General features: G+C 42.7%; 1 protein-coding gene across 1 annotated transcript; it reads left to right on the top strand.

Annotated features, from left to right (window-relative positions):
• Window positions 1–704: 704 nt before the first annotated feature.
• On the top strand, window positions 705–18,504 carry LOC127188630 (uncharacterized). The gene is made up of 6 exons (XM_051145054.1): window positions 705–871; window positions 5,937–6,248; window positions 7,639–7,953; window positions 12,539–12,847; window positions 17,025–17,351; window positions 18,357–18,504. The coding sequence occupies exons 1-6, from the start codon at window positions 802–804 to the stop codon at window positions 18,494–18,496; spliced, it is 1,473 nt and encodes a 490-aa protein (XP_051001011.1). The 5' UTR covers window positions 705–801; the 3' UTR covers window positions 18,497–18,504.
• Window positions 18,505–18,767: the final 263 nt, after the last annotated feature.

Here is an 18,767-nt window from a genome sequence, read left to right as displayed (position 1 = left end):
AAGTCGTTAGGTTAGTTCCTAGTGCACAGATGAACAGGCCAAGCAAAAGCTCTCGAGACAGACAGACATACGGACAGACAACAGACCAAGTGAAGAAATGAGAATTCAGATACGGCAAAGTAAGGGATAGAGAGACACCAAGGGAGAGGTTTTCCCTATCAGGACAGAGGAAAGGGTTGCTATGTCTCGGGTTCATCTTTCTGGAGCTTGGTGACTATTAGATGATTCTGAGCAACAGGAAATGCCTTGGTGACACTTATGAGCCCAGGTAAGTGGGGACCAAGGGTTTTAAAGCCCACTCTCGATCTGCGTTGTATCTGGCTGTACTTACAAGGCTCACTGCACCTGCCTGTCTGGGATGCAGCATGCATCCTCTATTTCCAGAAGTTGTCCTGGGGCTGTGATAGAGGAGACTGAGTGACAGTGATGTTTGTTAGATGTGTTGGTCCCTCCAGGAAATGAGAGTCTAAGGCTCAGCACACCAGAGACCAGTTCTGTGGGGCAGAAGCTGGATTTGAGCTTCCCTCTCCAGTCTGGCTTATGGGGTCTGAGAAGACCAGGACCCAGCCAAAGTGGTAAAACTTTCTTTGGCTGTGGGCTTGGAGGATAGACGAAGATCTCAGCCACAATGACCACTTCCCTCACGGTGGTTCTGATTCTGCCCAGGCCGTGCTAAGTGTAGGCCACTAGAATGTATACAGCAGCCCAGGCTGGGAAGAAACCAGCCAGAGGCTCCCAGGCTCATTCGGAGCTTTGTCCACATTTGTCACCCAGCACACATCAGGGCTGATATTTCTTATCATGGCTACCACACTTTGGAAGGCTCTGGGTCTGGGGTCTCTTCTATCCACACTTCTGCTGGCATTTGCAGGTGAGTCTTGACCAGGGACGCCCTTGGAGCATGCAGGAGAGCACTCAGAGGTGGCAAAGTCCTGGTCTAGACAGGAGACAGAGTCCCAGGACTTCGTTCCTGGACTGATTGCCCCTTTTCCATACTGTAGACCTTTTAGGGAACGGGAGCTGGTGGGACCTTAGGAATCAGAGAAGCCAGGTGTAACACAGGTGGGGGCTAGGAGGTCTGATGGCGAGGGAGGAGCCTGAGTTCTATAATGTCAACTCTGGACTCAGTGACTGCTGGGTCTAGAAGTATGAAATATATACATATATTCATATCTATTTGATACATAAATATATATTTCATTTATAAATATAAAGAGTGAGAGAGAAGGGGAGAAAGAGGAAAGGAGGGAGGAGGGATGGGAGGAGGGAGAGGGGAGGAAGGAAGACAGACAGACAGACAGACAGACAGACAGACAGACAGACAGATAGAAAGACAGAAAATATGAACCTGGAATAAATCTGGATAATGAATCCTGGATTCAAAGTCGGATGAACCTGCTAAACCTTCCTTAGTCACTGATAAGCTATGTGACATCGAGCAAGTTACTAAAGGTCTCTGTACCCCCGCTTCCCAGGGAGTGAAGGCCATACATATTACTATCCTCTCACAGTTGGATTGTGGGTAAAACTGAGCGCCTATATCTGGAAGTGTTTTATAAGCTTCAGGAGCTATGTGTAGATGAAGCAGAAGGAAACATAACTGGAGGTATCGAGCCCAGAGCCGCCTGCGCTGTTCTCCTACCACCCACCCTTCTCTGTCACTGCAGGGCCACTTGTGCCCCTCTTCAGCTTGACTTTGAAAGAAGGGCTCTTCTCGCTGGGACCCTAGGGTATACTATGCAGTCTGAACACAGTGGAGGTGCAAGGCTGTATGGCATGACTTAACTAAAGCACTGCTCCAGATCTCCAAAACTCTCCCCAGAAGACAAGAGACCCTACGTTAGAGCAGTGAAGACTTCATTGCGGTCCTCACTGCATGAGCCTGGAGGAGGGTGTTCCTTGGATGGAGGGTGTTTGCTGTTTTTGTTTGTTTGTTTGTTTGTTTGTTTTTAGGTTGTTTCCATTTCCTAACTATGTGAATAGAGCAAAACTCAGCCTGGTTGATCACATATCAATGGAGTAGGGTGTTGAATCCTTCGGGCATATACCAAAGAGTGGTATAGCTGGGTCGTATGGCAGATTTATTTTTAGCTTCTCGAGAATTCCCCACCGGGGTTCCCCCCGCCCCCGGCAGGTTTTCAGAGTTTGCAATCCTATCAGCAGTGACTGAGGGTTGGCTTGTCCCCACACCCTCACCTGCCTTTGTTTTCAGTTGTTTTCTGATCTGAGCCGTTCTGACGTGGGTAAGGTGTAACTGTTACTTCACTTGTTGTCTTTCTATAGCCATATGGCTGTGACAGTCCTCTCTTCAGTCCTAGGATTGCTTGCAGTATAGTGTGTAGAGCTGTTTTAACCCATTTGTGGGATGGAAAGGCTTTCTTGCTCCTTCAGCTATGGCAGATAGTTTTGCTGGTCTAGATTTGCATTTGTGGTCTTTTATTTTTTGAATGATTTTTTATTAATTTAATTTTTATTAATTTATTCAGATTACAACTCAGTTGTTATCCCCTCACTTTTATCCTCCCATTCCTCCCTCCCTCCCCCTTTCACCCTATTCCCCTCCCCTGGGTCTAAGACCCAGGAGGACCTCCTCCCCCACTATATGGTCATAGACTATCAAGTCTCATCTTGGTGGCCTGCTTATTCTTTCTTTGAGTGATATCAGGCCTCCCCACCAAGGGGAGGTGGTCAAATATGGGGCACCAGAGTTCATGTCAGAGTCAGTCCCCACTCTCCACATAACTGTGGAGAATGTCCTGTCCATTGGGTAGATCAGAGTAGGGGTTCAATGTTTACTACTTGTATTGTCCTTGGTTAGTGCAATAGTTTGAGCAGAGCCCCCCGCCCGGGCCCCAATCCACCTGTCACGATGTTCTTCTTCTAGGTTTCTATCTCCCCATCTCTTATATTTCTCTTACCTAGAGCCTCAGTAGGATGTCCTCACATCTATCCCAATCTCGTGGTAAGTGAAGACTTTTGTGAGACATGTCCTTTGGGCTAGTGCCCAATTATAAGTGAATATATACCATGTGAGTCTTTCTGCTTCTGGGTTAACTCACTCGTGATCATTTCTAGTTCCATCTATTTGTCCACAAATTTCAGGATTTCCTTGTTTTTAATAGCTGAGTAGTATTCCATAGTTTAAATGTACCACAGTTTCTTTATCCATTCTTCAACTTAGGCTGCTTCCATGTTCTGGCTATTATTAATAAGGCTGCTATGAATATGGTTGAGCATATGTCCTTGTTGTGTGCCAGTGCATTTTCTAGGTATATTCCAAGGAGTGGAATAGCTGGGTCTTGAGGAAGCCCTATTCCCAGTTTTCTGAGATAGCGCCAGACAGATTTCCAAAGTGGCTGCACTAGTCTGCATTCCCACCAGCACTGGAGGAGTGTTCCTCTTTTTCCAATCCTCGCCAGCATGTGGTGTCACTTGAAATTTTGATCTCAGCCATTCTGATGGGTGTAAGATGGAATATCAGAGTCATTTTGATTTGCATTTCTCCAATGACTAAAGACGTTGAGCATTTCTTTAAGTGTTTCTCAGCCATTCGATAGTCCTCTATTGAGAATTCTCTGTTTAGTTCTAAGCCCCATTTCTCAATTGGGTTATTTGGTTTGGTGGTGTTTAATTTCTTGAGTTCTTTATATATTTTGGATATTAGACCTTTGTCAGATATAGGGTTGGTGAAGATCTTTTCCCAGTCTGTAGGCTGTCGCTTTGTTCTGTTGACAGTGTCTCCTGCCTTACAGAAGCCCCTCAGCCTCATGAGGTCCCAGCATTTGTGGTCTTTTAAAGAGCATTGTTCAAGACTTTTAACTTTTCCATTGAGAAATGAGAGGTTAACATGATGGAGTTTCCTTCATATGTGAGCTGTGGCTTTTCTCTTTTTGCTTTTGTACTTTTCTTTGTTCAGTATGCTTAACGTTTTAACGATAACACACATGAGGGGTTTTGTTTCTGGTCATATCTATTTGCTGTACTGTGGGGTTGTTTGTTTGTTTGTTTGTTTTGTTTTTCAAGTCAGGGTTTCTCTGGGTATCTTTGGATGTCCTGGAACTAGCTCTGTAGACTAGGCTGGCCTCGAACTCATAGAAGTCCACCTGCCTCTGCCTTCTGAGTGCTGAGGTTAAAGACGTGAGCCACCGCCGCCCAGTGAAGATTCGCTCTTTTTATGTTGTCCCATAGCTTCAGAATGTTCCTTCTATGTGTCTTTAATTTTTATAACTATATTTGTTTGAGTGGTCCAATTCCTCTACTTTACCCACAAGACATGGCATTTTATCTTCTACCTGCCTCATCCTATTTGTAAGGCTTTCCCTGAGTTTTCTAATTGTGTTATTGATTATTGATTTCTATCTTTATTACAGCTTAAGTTCTCTCCAATATTTCTCTCTTTGCTGAACTCTGGATTTTGTTTCTCATTTCATTCAGCTATAGATATTTTCTTATGCATTTATTGTTTTCCTCTTCAAATTCATTGTGTTGTGTCTTTGTGTCTTCCTTAAGTTTCATGATTTATTTGATAAAGGTTTTGATTGTTCTTTAAACTCTGGGTTCTGGGTTCATCGAGGTAATTAACACTGGAGAACATTTATGTGGGGCTGACAGGCTTGGGGAGAGGGACAAAGCTTCTTGTCCTTTCATATTTTCATTTTGTTCTGTTTTTGTGATGGGTCCTGGACACATGGACTTCCTTCTCTGGTTGGGTGTCTGATGTGAGATTCAATCTTGCATTAGATTGGGTCAGTGCAGGGACTAAATAAGTGGAGCTATGTCAGGAATATCTAGTGTATAATCGGCTTATTTAGAGTTAGGCCTGGGAACAAGAGGAAGAGGCAGGTAGGTGTGGAACATGGAAACTCAGCAGGTGCGTGTCCAGAGCCATGCTGGTCAGTATAGACATCATGCGTAGGCCAGGGGATGCCAGTCAGAGCATGTCCTAGGCAAATAGAGTGTGTGAGGAGTGGGCCTGGAGCTAGTGGAGATTGTCCAGGGTACATGAGTGAGAGAGAGAGAGAAAGGAACTGAGCATGCACAGGTAATGCAGAAGTGGCGTGTCCAGAGCTAAGCCTGTGAGTATGGACATGGAGCAGGGGAAGGTGTAGGTCAGAGGAACCCAGCAGGAAAAGACTGTGCAAGCTACACTTTCAGAATTAGGCCTGCACTTGTGGAAAGCAAGGATGCAGTCTTGTGGTAGATCTTCTTTTTCCTGCCTCCTAAAGACTTGCTGCTTGAGGCAGCCAAAAAGTAGTACAGCTGGGCCATGTGGCCAATTTATTTGGCAAATGCCCAAGCATTGTTCTCTCTCCCTCCCTCCCTCCCTCCCTCCCTTCCTCCCTCCCTCCTTCCCTCCCTCCCTCCCTTCCTCCCTCCTTCTTCCCGTCCCTCCCTCCTTCCTTCCCTTCCTCCTTTCTCTCTCTCTCTCTCCCTCACTCCCCCTCTCTTCCTCTCCTTTCCCTCTCTCTCCCTCAGCCTCTAAATATCATTACTGTCTTCTCTTCCTTAGATAGCTTTTATTCATTCTTCCGTTTTTTTTTTCAGTTTCAGTTCAAAATATCCTACTCTGACCACTCTTTTAGAATGGCTCTCGTTTTTCTATCTGTGCACATTTTGAGTTTCCCGAGGACATCCATTACTGCCCCCCCCCCCGCAATAGAAGTCGTATTTTGTTTGCCGTTCGCTTGTTATAGTCCATTTGCACCCTCCCCGAAGTCAGAGACATGGTAGTCTACGCCCCCTTGGTCATGGGTGCAGGGGAATGCATCTTGACTTGAGTGACCCATGTCTCTCAATCTCTGAAAGACTGACCTCAGGAAAATTCTCACTCTCTAAGGGACAGGCCTTAGGAGTGTCTATGTACTGCTGTATGTTGGTTCCTCCAGAACTGAGAAGGTGGCCACTAACTGGTTTGGTTTGGTTTGCTTTGGTTTCAGTGGGGAAAGCTGTAATCTCCCTGAGGGGCCCAGATCAGAGGACAACCCCTTCCAGTTCAGCGTCGTTCGTCTGTACCGCTGGCCCTTTCAGCTCCAGGAACGTCAGTGTCAACTGGTTGAAGAATGACGATGAACATCCAGCCTCAGCCCCACAGGTGGAGCTGGTCAACAATGACTCCTACTGTGTCACAAGCAAGGCGTGGGTGACATTGACCAAGCAAGACATCCTGTCTCAGATCACCTGCGAAGTCACCCATGCGGACATCAATGAGCCCTTGAAAATGAGCGTTAATCTTTCTCAGGTGCTCCGAGGTGAGTGCCAGTGAAATATGTAGTGGGGCCACATGGAGGCGTAGAGGTTTTGCCCAATGCCATTTTACACATGGGGAAGAGAGATTGGTCATTGCCAGTGTTGGACACACAAGTATAGATTAAAAGTGCAGGTCCTAGGGGCTTCCCAGCTGGGCTTTGATCTTAGCTGTATCATTGTCTAGGGTGCAGAATATTGGCCTTGTGCCTTAACTATTCCTTGCCCCAGTTCCCCCCAAAAATGTGGACTAAAACCAACACCTACCTGGTAGGTTTCCTCTGAAGATTAACCCGTTGTTCCTTCTAGAACACCAAACGCTATTCCTAACACATTGTAAGTTGTTTGCGAATGTTTGCCTTTGCCAGTATATGGGCCTAGTAGTCCTCTTTAAACATATCTGTCCTATTTATACCATTGCTGGTGTTTAAACATTTCTAAGTATTTACTCTTAGCTGGACCTGGTGGCATAAGGCATGTAATCTCAGCTCCTTGGGAGGCTGAGGCAAGAATACAACAAGTTTCAGACCTTGAAGATTAAGATTGAGTTCAAGGCTAGCCTCAGCAGCTTAGTGAAACAAAGTAAAATAAGTGGAATGGGCTGAAGGTGTACTTCAGTGGTGGGGTGCTTGTCTTCCATGCGGAAGGTCCTGAGTTCTGGGAAATCTTCAGGACTAAGTACTTTTCACTCAATAAATAGTGTGCCAACCATTGCTGTAGATGCTGTGTCTGTAGAGTCCCTGCTCTTGTGGGGCAATTCACTTTAATAATTCCTACAGCTATGCATCGATGGCTTGGGATATTGAAAACTGCAGATCAGATTAGAGATCCATGTGTCTGCAGCTATGTTTCATAACTATTTATACTTGTCCCTATGTCTTACATGAAGCATATAAAAAATTGTTTATTTTAAAAAACGAGTGGCCTCGCGATCTCTCTTCACTCATGAACTCAGAGCAGCTGTACACGATGGCACAGGATCAGGCCACTTGACATACCAGCATGAAATGGAGGTCCCCAAGAAGCCCTGCCCCATAGCTGTAGAGTCCCCGACAGCTTGTAGTTTCTGAAGGAAGGAGAGTGAGTTCTCTCTAAGGATGTGGGCCTGGTAGGGCAAGCACACTCCAGTGTCCCAAACCCACGAGTACAGAGGCAGCACAAATGAGACTGGCCAGATTATGAGAAGGAAAGAGGGGCTGAAGAGATAGATGGTCTAGCGGAGGCAGAAGGATCAGAAGTTACATAAGGGGTCCAAGGTCACCTTGGAATTCTCGCCCCTCCCCCTCCCTCCCCCTTCCTGCTCAATCAAAAATTTAAAAAGATTGAGAGACCCTGGGGCAGGGAAATAAGACAGTCCTAAGATTTCACCCGTGTTTACTTATTGCTCCTGTCTAGTTACCCCCACACTGAAGATCACCAAGGAACCCCCTGAGATCCACGATCACGTGCATCAAAGGGTGAACTTGACCTGCCATGTAAACCACTTCTACCCCAGAAACATGGACCTCATCTGGGCTAAAAATAAGCACAAGATCCTGACCCTGGAGCTCCCTCCGGCCACTCAAAACCCCGATGGGACTTATTCCCTAAAGCACACGTTACAGGAAGGCGCCATATTGGATAAGACTGACTTTATCTGCTGGGTGGTCCAGGATGACCAGCCTCCAATTTCCGACAACATCACCCTGGAAGCTCCCAGTAAGGGCAGAGGTATGGGCCTTGTTTCCTTCATGTCCTCAGAGCATTGTGGCTAAAGGGCTAGAGACCCAGGAAACCCCTGGGGAAGGTGGAGAAAGGAGCCCCTCGCTATTGAAGATGCTCTCGCATAGCGCCCCCTAGCTGCACTCCCCTTTCTTCCAGATACTTCCACCAAGAAATGAGTCTCCCTTACTGCAGTCATAATATTGCATATTTTTCTTCTTAACCCTTGGTTGCAAGAAATCGCCAAAGTCAGGGATAGCTGGGCTCCAAGTAATTTCTGGGAAGGCAGTTAATCAAGACAGTGAATTTAGGTGAATGTTTCTGGAAATGAATTTTGAAGCCACCCAGAACTATTAACTCCCTTGGCGAGAAAAAAGAGTCATGCAAAATGGGTATAGTCTTCCTCTTTTCACTCCCTTCTATCTCCTTTTAATGCTTTTTTTTTTCTATGCACACATGCTCCGGGTGATCATTTCTTCTTCCATTTCTTTCTCATTTTACTGTTTCCTGGTTCGTATTATTTCTCCCACAAGGGGGCACTGTGACATTGCAGTCCCGCATTTTCTTGTTTTGGGGATCTTTTGGTGCCGGAGCACAGTCAGGGACAGGCCAGCGGTAAGATAGCACGTGGGTTTTCCCTTACAGTGCTTGTGGACTCTGTGTAGCTACTGGAGAAAGGGCGGAGATGCCAAGCAACCGAACAGCCCCTCCTCACACCAAGCTTCCGCCTTGATTTCTGTCTAGCCCTGTGGCTAGACAGAGATAATGATCCCAGTCACCTTTAAACTTCCTTGTACCCTATTTTTGTGCCCAGTAAAAATAAGAAAAATATCCACCCATTGAGACATACAGATCTGGGTGATGAACCCCAGATGGATGCTTTTTTTATGGGAAGCAAGCTGCATCATTTTAAAGAGTGTTTTATTTTACTATTATTATTGTGAGACTTGTATACATGACTACTGCCTTTACGTCAGTTCCTCTCCACACTCTTTCCTCCAACTTCCCCTATGTCAGCCCCTCCATTCCCTTTAAACTTTACAATGTCTTCATTACTGTCATATATGTGTGTGTGTATGTATGTATGTATGTGCGTGTATGTATGTATATATGTGTGTGTATGTATGTATGTGTGTGTGTATGTATGTATGTGTGTATGTGTGTGTATGTATGTATGTATATATGTGTGTATGCTTACATAAATAGATCCTGCAAATTGACTCATACTATGGTTTTTCTTTTCTGTCTTATTTTTCTCCTATACCTGCACTTAGTGTATCTGATTTGTCACTGAAGGATGAGCCTCGTGACAGCATCACATGGGTAATGCCAGATAACACAGGGTCCACTGGGGTATTTTTCTCTCTTGACATCAAGGCACCTTTCAATTTGATATTAACATATCTTTGTAGCAATACCTTCTCAAGCTTTCCAAAATCCCTTTCCTCAGCACCCTGACTCCTGTGCACATCTACTCATGTGCCTGTTCTATTTGGTTAGTATTTCAGAGCACTTACTGCATAGCACCATGGAGCACTTACTGCATGTCACCCACGGAGCACTTACTGTATAGCACCATGGAGCACTTACTGCATGTCACCACAGAGTACTTTCTGCATAGCACCATGCAGCACTTATTGTGTAGCAGTGTTTCCCACTGATTGTTATCTCACACTTTGAGAGATGAAATGTGGCAGAAACTGAGATATGAGTTACAGCCAGCAGCACTAGGCTTACAATGCAACTGTCAGATCACAAACTAAACGTGATGTTTCTGTATGTTTCTCTTTGTCACCTGAGAATACAGACCTTAGCATCGTCACAAAACGCTTCTCAAATCTTATCAGAAGGTATTTACTTCTTTTCTTGAAAAAAATCACATCTGTCTATGCCCGCTCAGCTCCCACAGTCGAGTACTTACACTTCAGTGATGGCTGAGAGCCCAGGCCCGCAGCTTTATGGCGTATGCCCCTCTTCTGCTCTTGGAGGAAGGACGGGCTGACGTTTGAATTCGCCCAGACTTTGCAGCTGAATGGGTCAGTATCAAGCTGCAGAATCAGTGTGGCCAATGCCTAGCTGAGTGACCCCAGGAAAAGCAATTCCCTTTTAACTGTGTTGCTTTAATAAAGGAGAGTTGCCAAGCGTTCCCTTGTGTGGCTCCTGCATGCGTGAACGCCTGCACAGCCTCAGCTGTGGTTATTCCAGGCTTACACAGTGCCTGTCCCAGAGCTGGGCCGAAGGCTAGACAGTATTAAAAACCACTGACAAATATAGAACTAACCTCAGAGATGTAGATTTTTTGTTATGCGTATATATAGAAAGGCATACACAGATTTTTGTAAGTTGATTTTGTATTCTGTTACTTTGCTGAAATTGTTGACAATTCCTAGAAACTTTCTCATGGGTCTTTGGGCTCTATTACGTATGAATGTAATAAATCATAAAAAAAAATGGGCTTTCAAAACAAAACTTTTATGCTCATCTTAATGGGTACAGAAAATTCAACATGCCTTTATATTGGTTATAGCAGGACTTCCTCTTTAGGTATCACCTGCAAATAGGGATAATTCAACTTCTTTTCTGACTTGGACCCCTTTAATTTGTCTCCTGTTTTATTAAGCTATATTACAAGAGTGGGGAGAGTGACTACCCTGTGTAGTTCCTGATTTCAATGGAATTGCTTCAGATTCTCCTCCATTTAAGATGATGTTGACTGTGGTTTTGTCACACGTGGCCTTGGCTTTTGTTGGTTTATGGCCCCTGTGTCCTTCTATGACTTATATCATCAATGTGGGTTGAATTTTGGCCAGAGATCTTTTCTGAATCTATGGAGACAAGCATATATGATTTCGGTCTTGAAGTATGTTTATATGATTTATTAAGCCCTATTGACTTACATATCCATCCCTGCATGTGCAGGAGAAAGCCAAATTGATAGTGGCAGATGATTTTTAAATACATGCCATTATTCAGTTTGCAGTTGGTTTATAGAGAATTTTTTTTTTTTTGCATTTATGTTCACCATGCACATTGGCCTGTAGTTTTCTTCACTGTATCTTTGCCTTGTTTGTATTCTAGAGTATTCATTGTAGAAAGAGATTGGAAGTGTTACTTCTGTTTCTATCTTAAAAAATAACTTAGGAAATGTTGTGGTAGATCTTTGACAGTCCACTACAATTCTGCTGTGAATTTATCTTGGCCTGGATTGGGGTTTGTTTTGTTTTGTATTGTTTTGTTTTCTGGTCATACTGGTTTGTTTTGTTTTGTTTTTGTTTTTTTTTCCATTTTTATTACTGTTTCTGTCTCCTTATTTGCATTGGGTCTACTGATGTTTTTGACCCATTCTCGGTCTGTCTTTGGTGGTTTGGGAGAATCTAGAAATTCATCTTTTTTATTCTTACATAATGGAGTATAGATTTCCAAGGTATTCCTTTATAATCTTCTAAATCTCTTTGACATCTATGATAATGTTTTCCTGTTCATACGTGATTCTGTTAATTTGAGTTATAGCCTTCCTTCTGATTAACTGGGTTAGGGGGGTTGTCAATCTTTATCTTCTCAAAAAAAAAAAAACCTCTCAGATTTGTTGGTTCTTCATAGTGTTTTACTTATTTCTTGATACCTAAAAATTTAAATAAACTTTATTATAAAAACCTTACAAAAATTACACATCAAAGTTAACCGGACTCAACTTCGAGACACTTCAGTGAACTTATACCCAGTGAGAATGAGTATCCATTCAGAATGGAAGCTGTGTGGTTTCCCAGTGGAATTTACATGTTTGCACATTCACTACTGAGAACATTTTATATACTTACATATCATCAAAAAAATCCATGACCGAGATAGAAATAAAAAAATTAATGGCACATTTTATTTCATAACTCAGCCCCATTATTTGCATTCAGTACTTTTCTCCCTAATATTTAGCCTTTCTTGTTCCTTTTTCTACATTTGCTTACATATATATTATTATGTATATGTAATATATATTATTATATATTATTGGTTAGATTCCACATATGAGAGGGAATATGTGGGGTTTTTTCTATTTGAGATTTTATAATATAATTTAAGATTATACATTAGAAGTTCATCCACTTTCCTTCAAATTTTGTGATTATATTTTCTTCAAAGATGAATACTGTGTGTGTGTGTGTGTGTGTGTGTGTGTGTGTGTGTGTGTGTGTGTGTGTGTGACATACATGTAGTTTGAGTGGACCTCGAAGTTTATGCTACCAAACTTTCTATATAGCATGCCTATGGGCTTTAAGGAATCTTCCTTTGGTAGTTACTGAAGAAAAAGGTAATTATAATGGCAGAGGCCCAGACCCTGAAACTAGACTCCCTGGTTTTGAACTCATGTCTGTGTCACTAATTATGGACTTGCGCGTGTTGTCCCATCTGTTGTTTCTTCATTTTTCTCGTCTGTGAAACGAGGATGGTAACAGCCATATGTAAAGTTGTTGGGGGATTTGTTGGCGTCTTGAAGAGCCTGAGAGCATGGGATTGTTTGCTGTGGATGGTTCTATTTGATGCTGGGCTTCTGAGCAGCACAGTCTCTTTGGTTTTATTGTTTACCATCTGTTGGCAGGGAGGAAAGACAGCTCTCATCACCTCGAAGGCCCCCTGTACCGCTCTCCACCTGGGACAAGCATCCAACTGAAGTACACATCCTCTGCGTTACCAACGGGTCAGATTACTGTGACCTGGCTCAAAAACAACCACAGCCTTCTCCAGACCTACACCAACATCTTCTCCAGTGGAGACACCTACAACGCGACCAGCAGTGTGACTGTCCCACTCAAGAGTAATGACATATTATCCTCAGTTCTGTGCCGGGTTGAGCAGAACTTGTTAGTGGTTTTTCAGAAGGTTGTCTACTTGGACCAGTACCTCTTTGGTAAGACTTTTCTCTTTCTGCCTGAGGTAGTGCTAAGGTAGGCTGTTGGCTTCTCTTGGTGTCATTTTACTAACTGAGGAACGGCCTTACTTGATAGTGATGTTAGCAGCAGAATCTGGAAAGCACTTAACACTATGCTCAGACCGACTATGCGGAAGTGGCATTTGTTGTTATAACTGTTATATAACACTCAGAATTCATTTCCTTCATCTGAAAAACCCTCTGGGATTTAATTTTTAGTATTGCTAATCTATAGGAAGACTACCTGAAGGGCTTGGAGAGCTTCTACACTTTAGGGACCATGCTGTTCTTAAATCATTACTCTTATCTGGATTTAAGTCTAGTTTTTCCTTGTTTGTTGTTGATTTTTACAGGGTACACCAACACTTGGCAGATCTGTAAAATCAGGGAAATCATGGTGTCTCATATCTAGGGATAAATTTAAAGGTTCAAGATTTTCCAGTAATAAAATTAAGTACTTAAAGCATGTAAGACTCTTGAAACTTAACAAAATATTTTCCTCTTCATTTTTTGCACCTGCACAATAGAAGAAATGTGCTGCCACCATGGAAGCAAAAAGAATCACCATACATGGAAGAAAATACTAAAGTAACTATCTTCAAAAAGCATAGTTCACAAGCAATACAGCACATTAGGGAGGGTCTGCCTCACTTGATGTGTAGAGGTGTCTTGTACTGTTTGCCTTATTCTTAAAAGCAACAGATTCAGACATGAAAGCATTGAATAGAGTAAAGCTGATGCCTGAGCAATGATCTTTGTCCAGCTCTATACTTACATGCTCAAGTTGCTTGTGTTCTCGGCCTCAGTGTGTTTGGATGACAAATAGCATAGCGGTAGTTCAGGGAGGCCTCTGGACCCAAGTATTTCTTACACAATTCCCTGGAGTTAGGACTACTGTGTAAGGGAGAAAAAATCATAGAACACACAATTTTTTTTCACAAATAAAATCAAATTAGCTGCTGCTTCAAACCTTTCCTTGCTCAGCACATGTATCTCCAGCTACGTCTTCTGTTGTAGAAATGTCTTTGTTTGGTCTAAAAGTGGGAGTGCAGAGGTCAAAGCCTCAGTTACTACAAGTTGTAATATATAAGGTCAGCTTTGACACTTAAGGGGTAAACAGAGGCCGGTGGGCATAGAGTCAGTGACTAGGCCAGCGGCTAATTGCTCCTGATGATTGGGGTTGGGCATTGATGTCACCCAATGATAGCCTCTGTTGATAGCAGCAGGTGATCAAAAGGGAAAAAGGAGGAGGAGGAGGAGGAGGAGGAGGAGGAGGAGGAGGAGGAGGAGGAGGAGGAGGAAGGCAGTGCTGTTTGTAACCAGAGAGAAACTCTGGATTCTCGGAACTCTTTTAACTCTTTGGAGCCAGTGCTTTGTAACTGATGACTCGAAGCCAGAGCTCATGGCTCCTGGCAAGAAACTTTTAACTCTTTTAACTCTTTAACTATTCAGGAATCAGCAATAAAGAAAAGAGAAAAGGGGGAAAGAATCACACACTCACACTTGATGAAGCAAAGGTAGGCTCCAAAATGCCAAGCTCAAGCAAGCTTCCACAATTTCACACATACACATATAGATACATACATACAAACAAACATACAGACATACAAACATACAGACATACACATATAGACAGACATACGGGCATATATACATTCACATATTGGGAGGATGGAGCAAACTCCAAGGAGCAAACCCCAACAAGCTTCAACAATTTCATGCATACATACATATATGCACACATACATATAGAAAGACAATCAGAAATACAGACAGACAGACAGAAAGATACATATTTGGTAGATGGTGGATAGAGCAAAGCTCCAGCTCCAACAACAACCACCAGTATTCTCTCATTCTCTCTCTCTCTCTCTCTCTCTGTCTCTCTCTCTCTCTCTCTCTCTCTCTCTCTCTCTCTCTCTCTCTCTCTCTCTCTCTCTCATACACACACACACACACACACACACACACACACACACATACACACACACACCCACATACACACACACCTACCTGTGGATGGATCAAAACTCCAATGGCTCTAACAAACTTTATTTTTCTCTAGCTTTTAATATTCTCTAAAGCAAAGTTCTCCATGTAAGAAGAAAAATTAACTCATAGCCATAAAAGCAATTATCACAAAAGTAAAAAAAAAAACCCAGAGTTGTTACACAAGAGGGAGTTACGGCAGGATTACTGCTTACATGTCTTTCCATTAAGATTCATATCTAACTAAACATCCTTCAGCTATCTTTTATTCCATGAGTTCATTGAAAGTTCAAAGCAGTAGTTTTTTTGTTTTTGTTTTTGTTTTTTGTTTTTTTTATGTCATAGGTTAACAAGGTTTAAGGAGTTACAGCAGAATTACTGTTTACATGTCTTGTCATTAAGACTCATATCTAACTAAACATTCTTCAGCTATCTTTTATTCCATTAATTCATTGAAAGTTCAAAGCAATAGTTTTTATGTCACAGGTTAAGAAGGTTTAAGCAGGGCAAGCGAATAGTAGCAAGTTTTTTCTTATACTAGCTGGTTACAATCTACATTCACCAAGAAACAGGTCATCTATCCTATGTCTTATTTTTAAAGTCTTATATAGCTGAGTTAGCTAATCATTCATTCTCTGTTCTTATATTCATAATAGAATTACCCATATTTTGTCCATGGCTTTTCTTATCATGGTGCATACCGAGACCTGTGAGCTTATCCCTGGACCTAACCTAGAGTGCATGTTTTCTTTGATCATGAATCTGTCCCAAACCTGTTTATCTTCCTAGTGCCATTTACATGCCTGTTTTGTTATTCTACAGGGAGGAAGTGCATACTACTTTTTGATTCTAACTTTAAACTTTCTATCAACTACCTTAACTTTTCAACTTCTTAAATTTACTTCCATCAAGCCAGGAGTTCTATAAAATTATTATCAGGAATTATAAAATCAATTCATAAAAGCAGTATTATTTCATGAAAGTACAGCTTCGTGTTGATCTGCAGGGAATTTGCCCAACAGAGCAGGCTAATACCCAGGAAGCAATTACACCAGACTCCAGGCAGTAAGGATTTTCCCACACCCAATCACACTATGCCAGATATATGAGGAATACAGCAATGACAACATGAAAGGCGATATCAGCAGCAAAAAGCAATCCAGAGACAAAACCCCTGAGGCCATGCCTTTCCAAGGTGCACCCATAACAGCCATGCAAAATGGTGGACTGCTTCCAGGAAGCGCACTTGTACACTGCAGTTCCTGCAGCTCGGCGTTTACCATTACATCGTCTACACTAGAGCAAGAGCTAAAATCTGTCAGCAGAGACGTCGAAGAGCTGATTTGACCTTAGAAAATGTCTCAATTTCAGTGTCTCACAAACAGAGCAAAAATAGCTACTCAAGGTCTTGTTGGCTTTGGTGTCAGTGTAGGGCCCTGAACCTAAGTCCCCCAGCCTTCAGCTTAGTGCTACGATGTTTCTACCATGCCGCTTCTCCACATGAAGACTACTGTAAAGGATCAAAGTGGGCTCTCCAGCCCCTCCCCCCAGGCTGCCATTGGGAACACATTCTTTTGTATGCTGACAACTACAGTCGAATCCCTTTAAGAAGCCATCAGGCCTTAATCTCAGAAGACTTACAATGTGCTTGTGACCGTCATATAGTGCTAGACATTCTGCCTCTGCTCTAATCCCAGTATTTGCTACTTGAGCCCTTGGGCGAATTATTGAACGTCTCCAAACTGAAGTGCTAAGTATTGTTTTTCCTACATCAAAAATCTTAGGATCTTGATCTCTAATACTTAGTGTCGGTGAATTTTCGAATCTTGGAATCATCTGATCATAGAGTAAGCCAACTGCTTTGAAGTTTGCTAAATGGATCTGATATCTCATTTTCTATAGCTCAAAATGGGAAAAAAAAAAAAGAAAAAGAAAAAGAAAAAGGAAACATCTGGTTGTCCCTTAAACCACTATCCATTCGTCCATCCAAGCTTATGTTCCCCTTTTCATCCCACTACACATTTCCCTATTCATGCACCTATTAAGCAATACCTGAATCCTCATTTGTGGCAGGCAGTGGGTTGGTTCCTAGCAGATGGCCACACCCTCAAAAAACTTCCAATAGACTTCCCACAGTAACTATTTAATTTATCTGGATTTTTGTCAGTTCCTCCTGCAGTGAGAGTGTCCCAGTCTTCAAATGGCTCCGGTTTGGTGGCTGTTACTTGTCATGTGCAAAGATTCTACCCACAGCACATATATCTCACCTGGCTGGAGGACTGCCGTGTGCTCAAGAGAATGGAGCAGCTGACACCTAGGAGGAATGAGGATGGATCCTACACTCTGGAAATCCTAAAATTTGTGAACACACCAGTGCAGAAGTCTGATCAAGTCCTCACTTGCAAGGTAGAGCATGAGGCAAAGCCTCCCATCCAAGCCAGCATTATAGTGTCTACAGCACCCTGCATCACAACCGAAGCCACCAGGAGCCTAAGTAAGTTTGCCTCTTTTCTTGTGGGCATATGGGGGTCACCTTGGCTTCCTCATTGTATTACAGAAGACACCAGGGAGATAAAGAGTTTCATAATCACTGAAGTCTTGTCCAGATTAGGAGTCTGTGGTTTTTTGAATAGGCAGAATGGTCTACAGTCAGTGGCTTCCTTTAGAGTGACCACCCAGAATGGTTCTTCCATTTCTGTTAAAAGAATGGTCTACCAATTCAACCTCTCTGAAAACGCCCTAGAAGAAGTTTAGTGTTGATCCCCTAGTGACCATGAGATGTTTGTCATCAAGACTTGGGTTTAAGATAGTCTCAGGTGAATGAGAGTAAGCTTGCCTAAACACTGTTTTATAAAACTTACTTGAACAGCCATATCTGGGAACTGCCTTATGCCCACTCTAATGACAATTATTTCTATTTCATTTTTGAACAAACGTCTAACCTCTGTTCACCAGTTTACTTACCTGTAATAGGGTTTACGTCAGGGTCCTAATTTATACAATACTTTTGAGAATTAAATGTTAATATGCATGGGTGTATAATTGATATGTCACCTAACTAAATGTTAGCTCTTACTATTATTTGTATTTATGTAAAATTGTTTTCAAATGAATTTCCAATAATTACAGTTGTGTAAATTTAGTCAACACAGTCAGCTATCCCTCAGAGATTCCATTTCTTCATCTTGAAGATGTTACTGATAATACCAATGTTCTAAGATTATACCAAGGGTTACCTTGCATTACCTTGGAGATAAAAGCAATGATTATAATCATGTTGACACATTGACTGATGAATGTGAGCTCTAAACAGTGTTGTTGTAAAACATTCTAGGTAAGTTTCACAGGTCTCTCACTTCTGAGAGCTAACTGTAGAGCAATGAGCCCAAGGATGGGATCAGAACTGAGAAATGCTTGGAGCTCCCTGGCTACCAACTCAGATTCGTCATTTCAATCCACATGACTTCGTTTGTTGGCCCCTTTGCTCTGTGTATTTTAGGTTCCGAGAAATCTATCCATATTTTTGTGGCTTTCCTCCTATGCCTCAAGATGCTTCTGTTGCTGAGTTTACTAGCCACCTTCATGTATAGGCGGTGGAGCCTGTCACAGGTGAGTTTGAAAATGAGCCTTAGCCCTTAGCAAGATTAAAGCCATGATGATGAAGTAGCAAGAGGGCTTCAGAGTAGACACACAGGCTCACAGGCTATGCCTTCAAAGAGTCCCACAAATGTTGTCTTGCTGGGGGTTGGTCTGATGTATTTTGATGCTAATTAATAAAGAACCATCACACCTGGGCAGGGCAAATGAGATAGGTGTGGCTAAGGTTCCTGGCCTTGGAGAGACAAAGAGAATCTTGGGAAAAGAGAGAGACTGGAGAAGAGAGTGAAAGAAGGCCACCATGGGTTAGATG

This window comes from Acomys russatus, chromosome 4, assembly GCF_903995435.1.
Source record: "Acomys russatus chromosome 4, mAcoRus1.1, whole genome shotgun sequence".
Lineage (NCBI taxonomy): Eukaryota > Metazoa > Chordata > Mammalia > Rodentia > Muridae > Acomys > Acomys russatus.
Note: the sequence above shows the minus strand (reverse complement) of the source record. Positions and strands in the feature narration are given on the sequence as shown.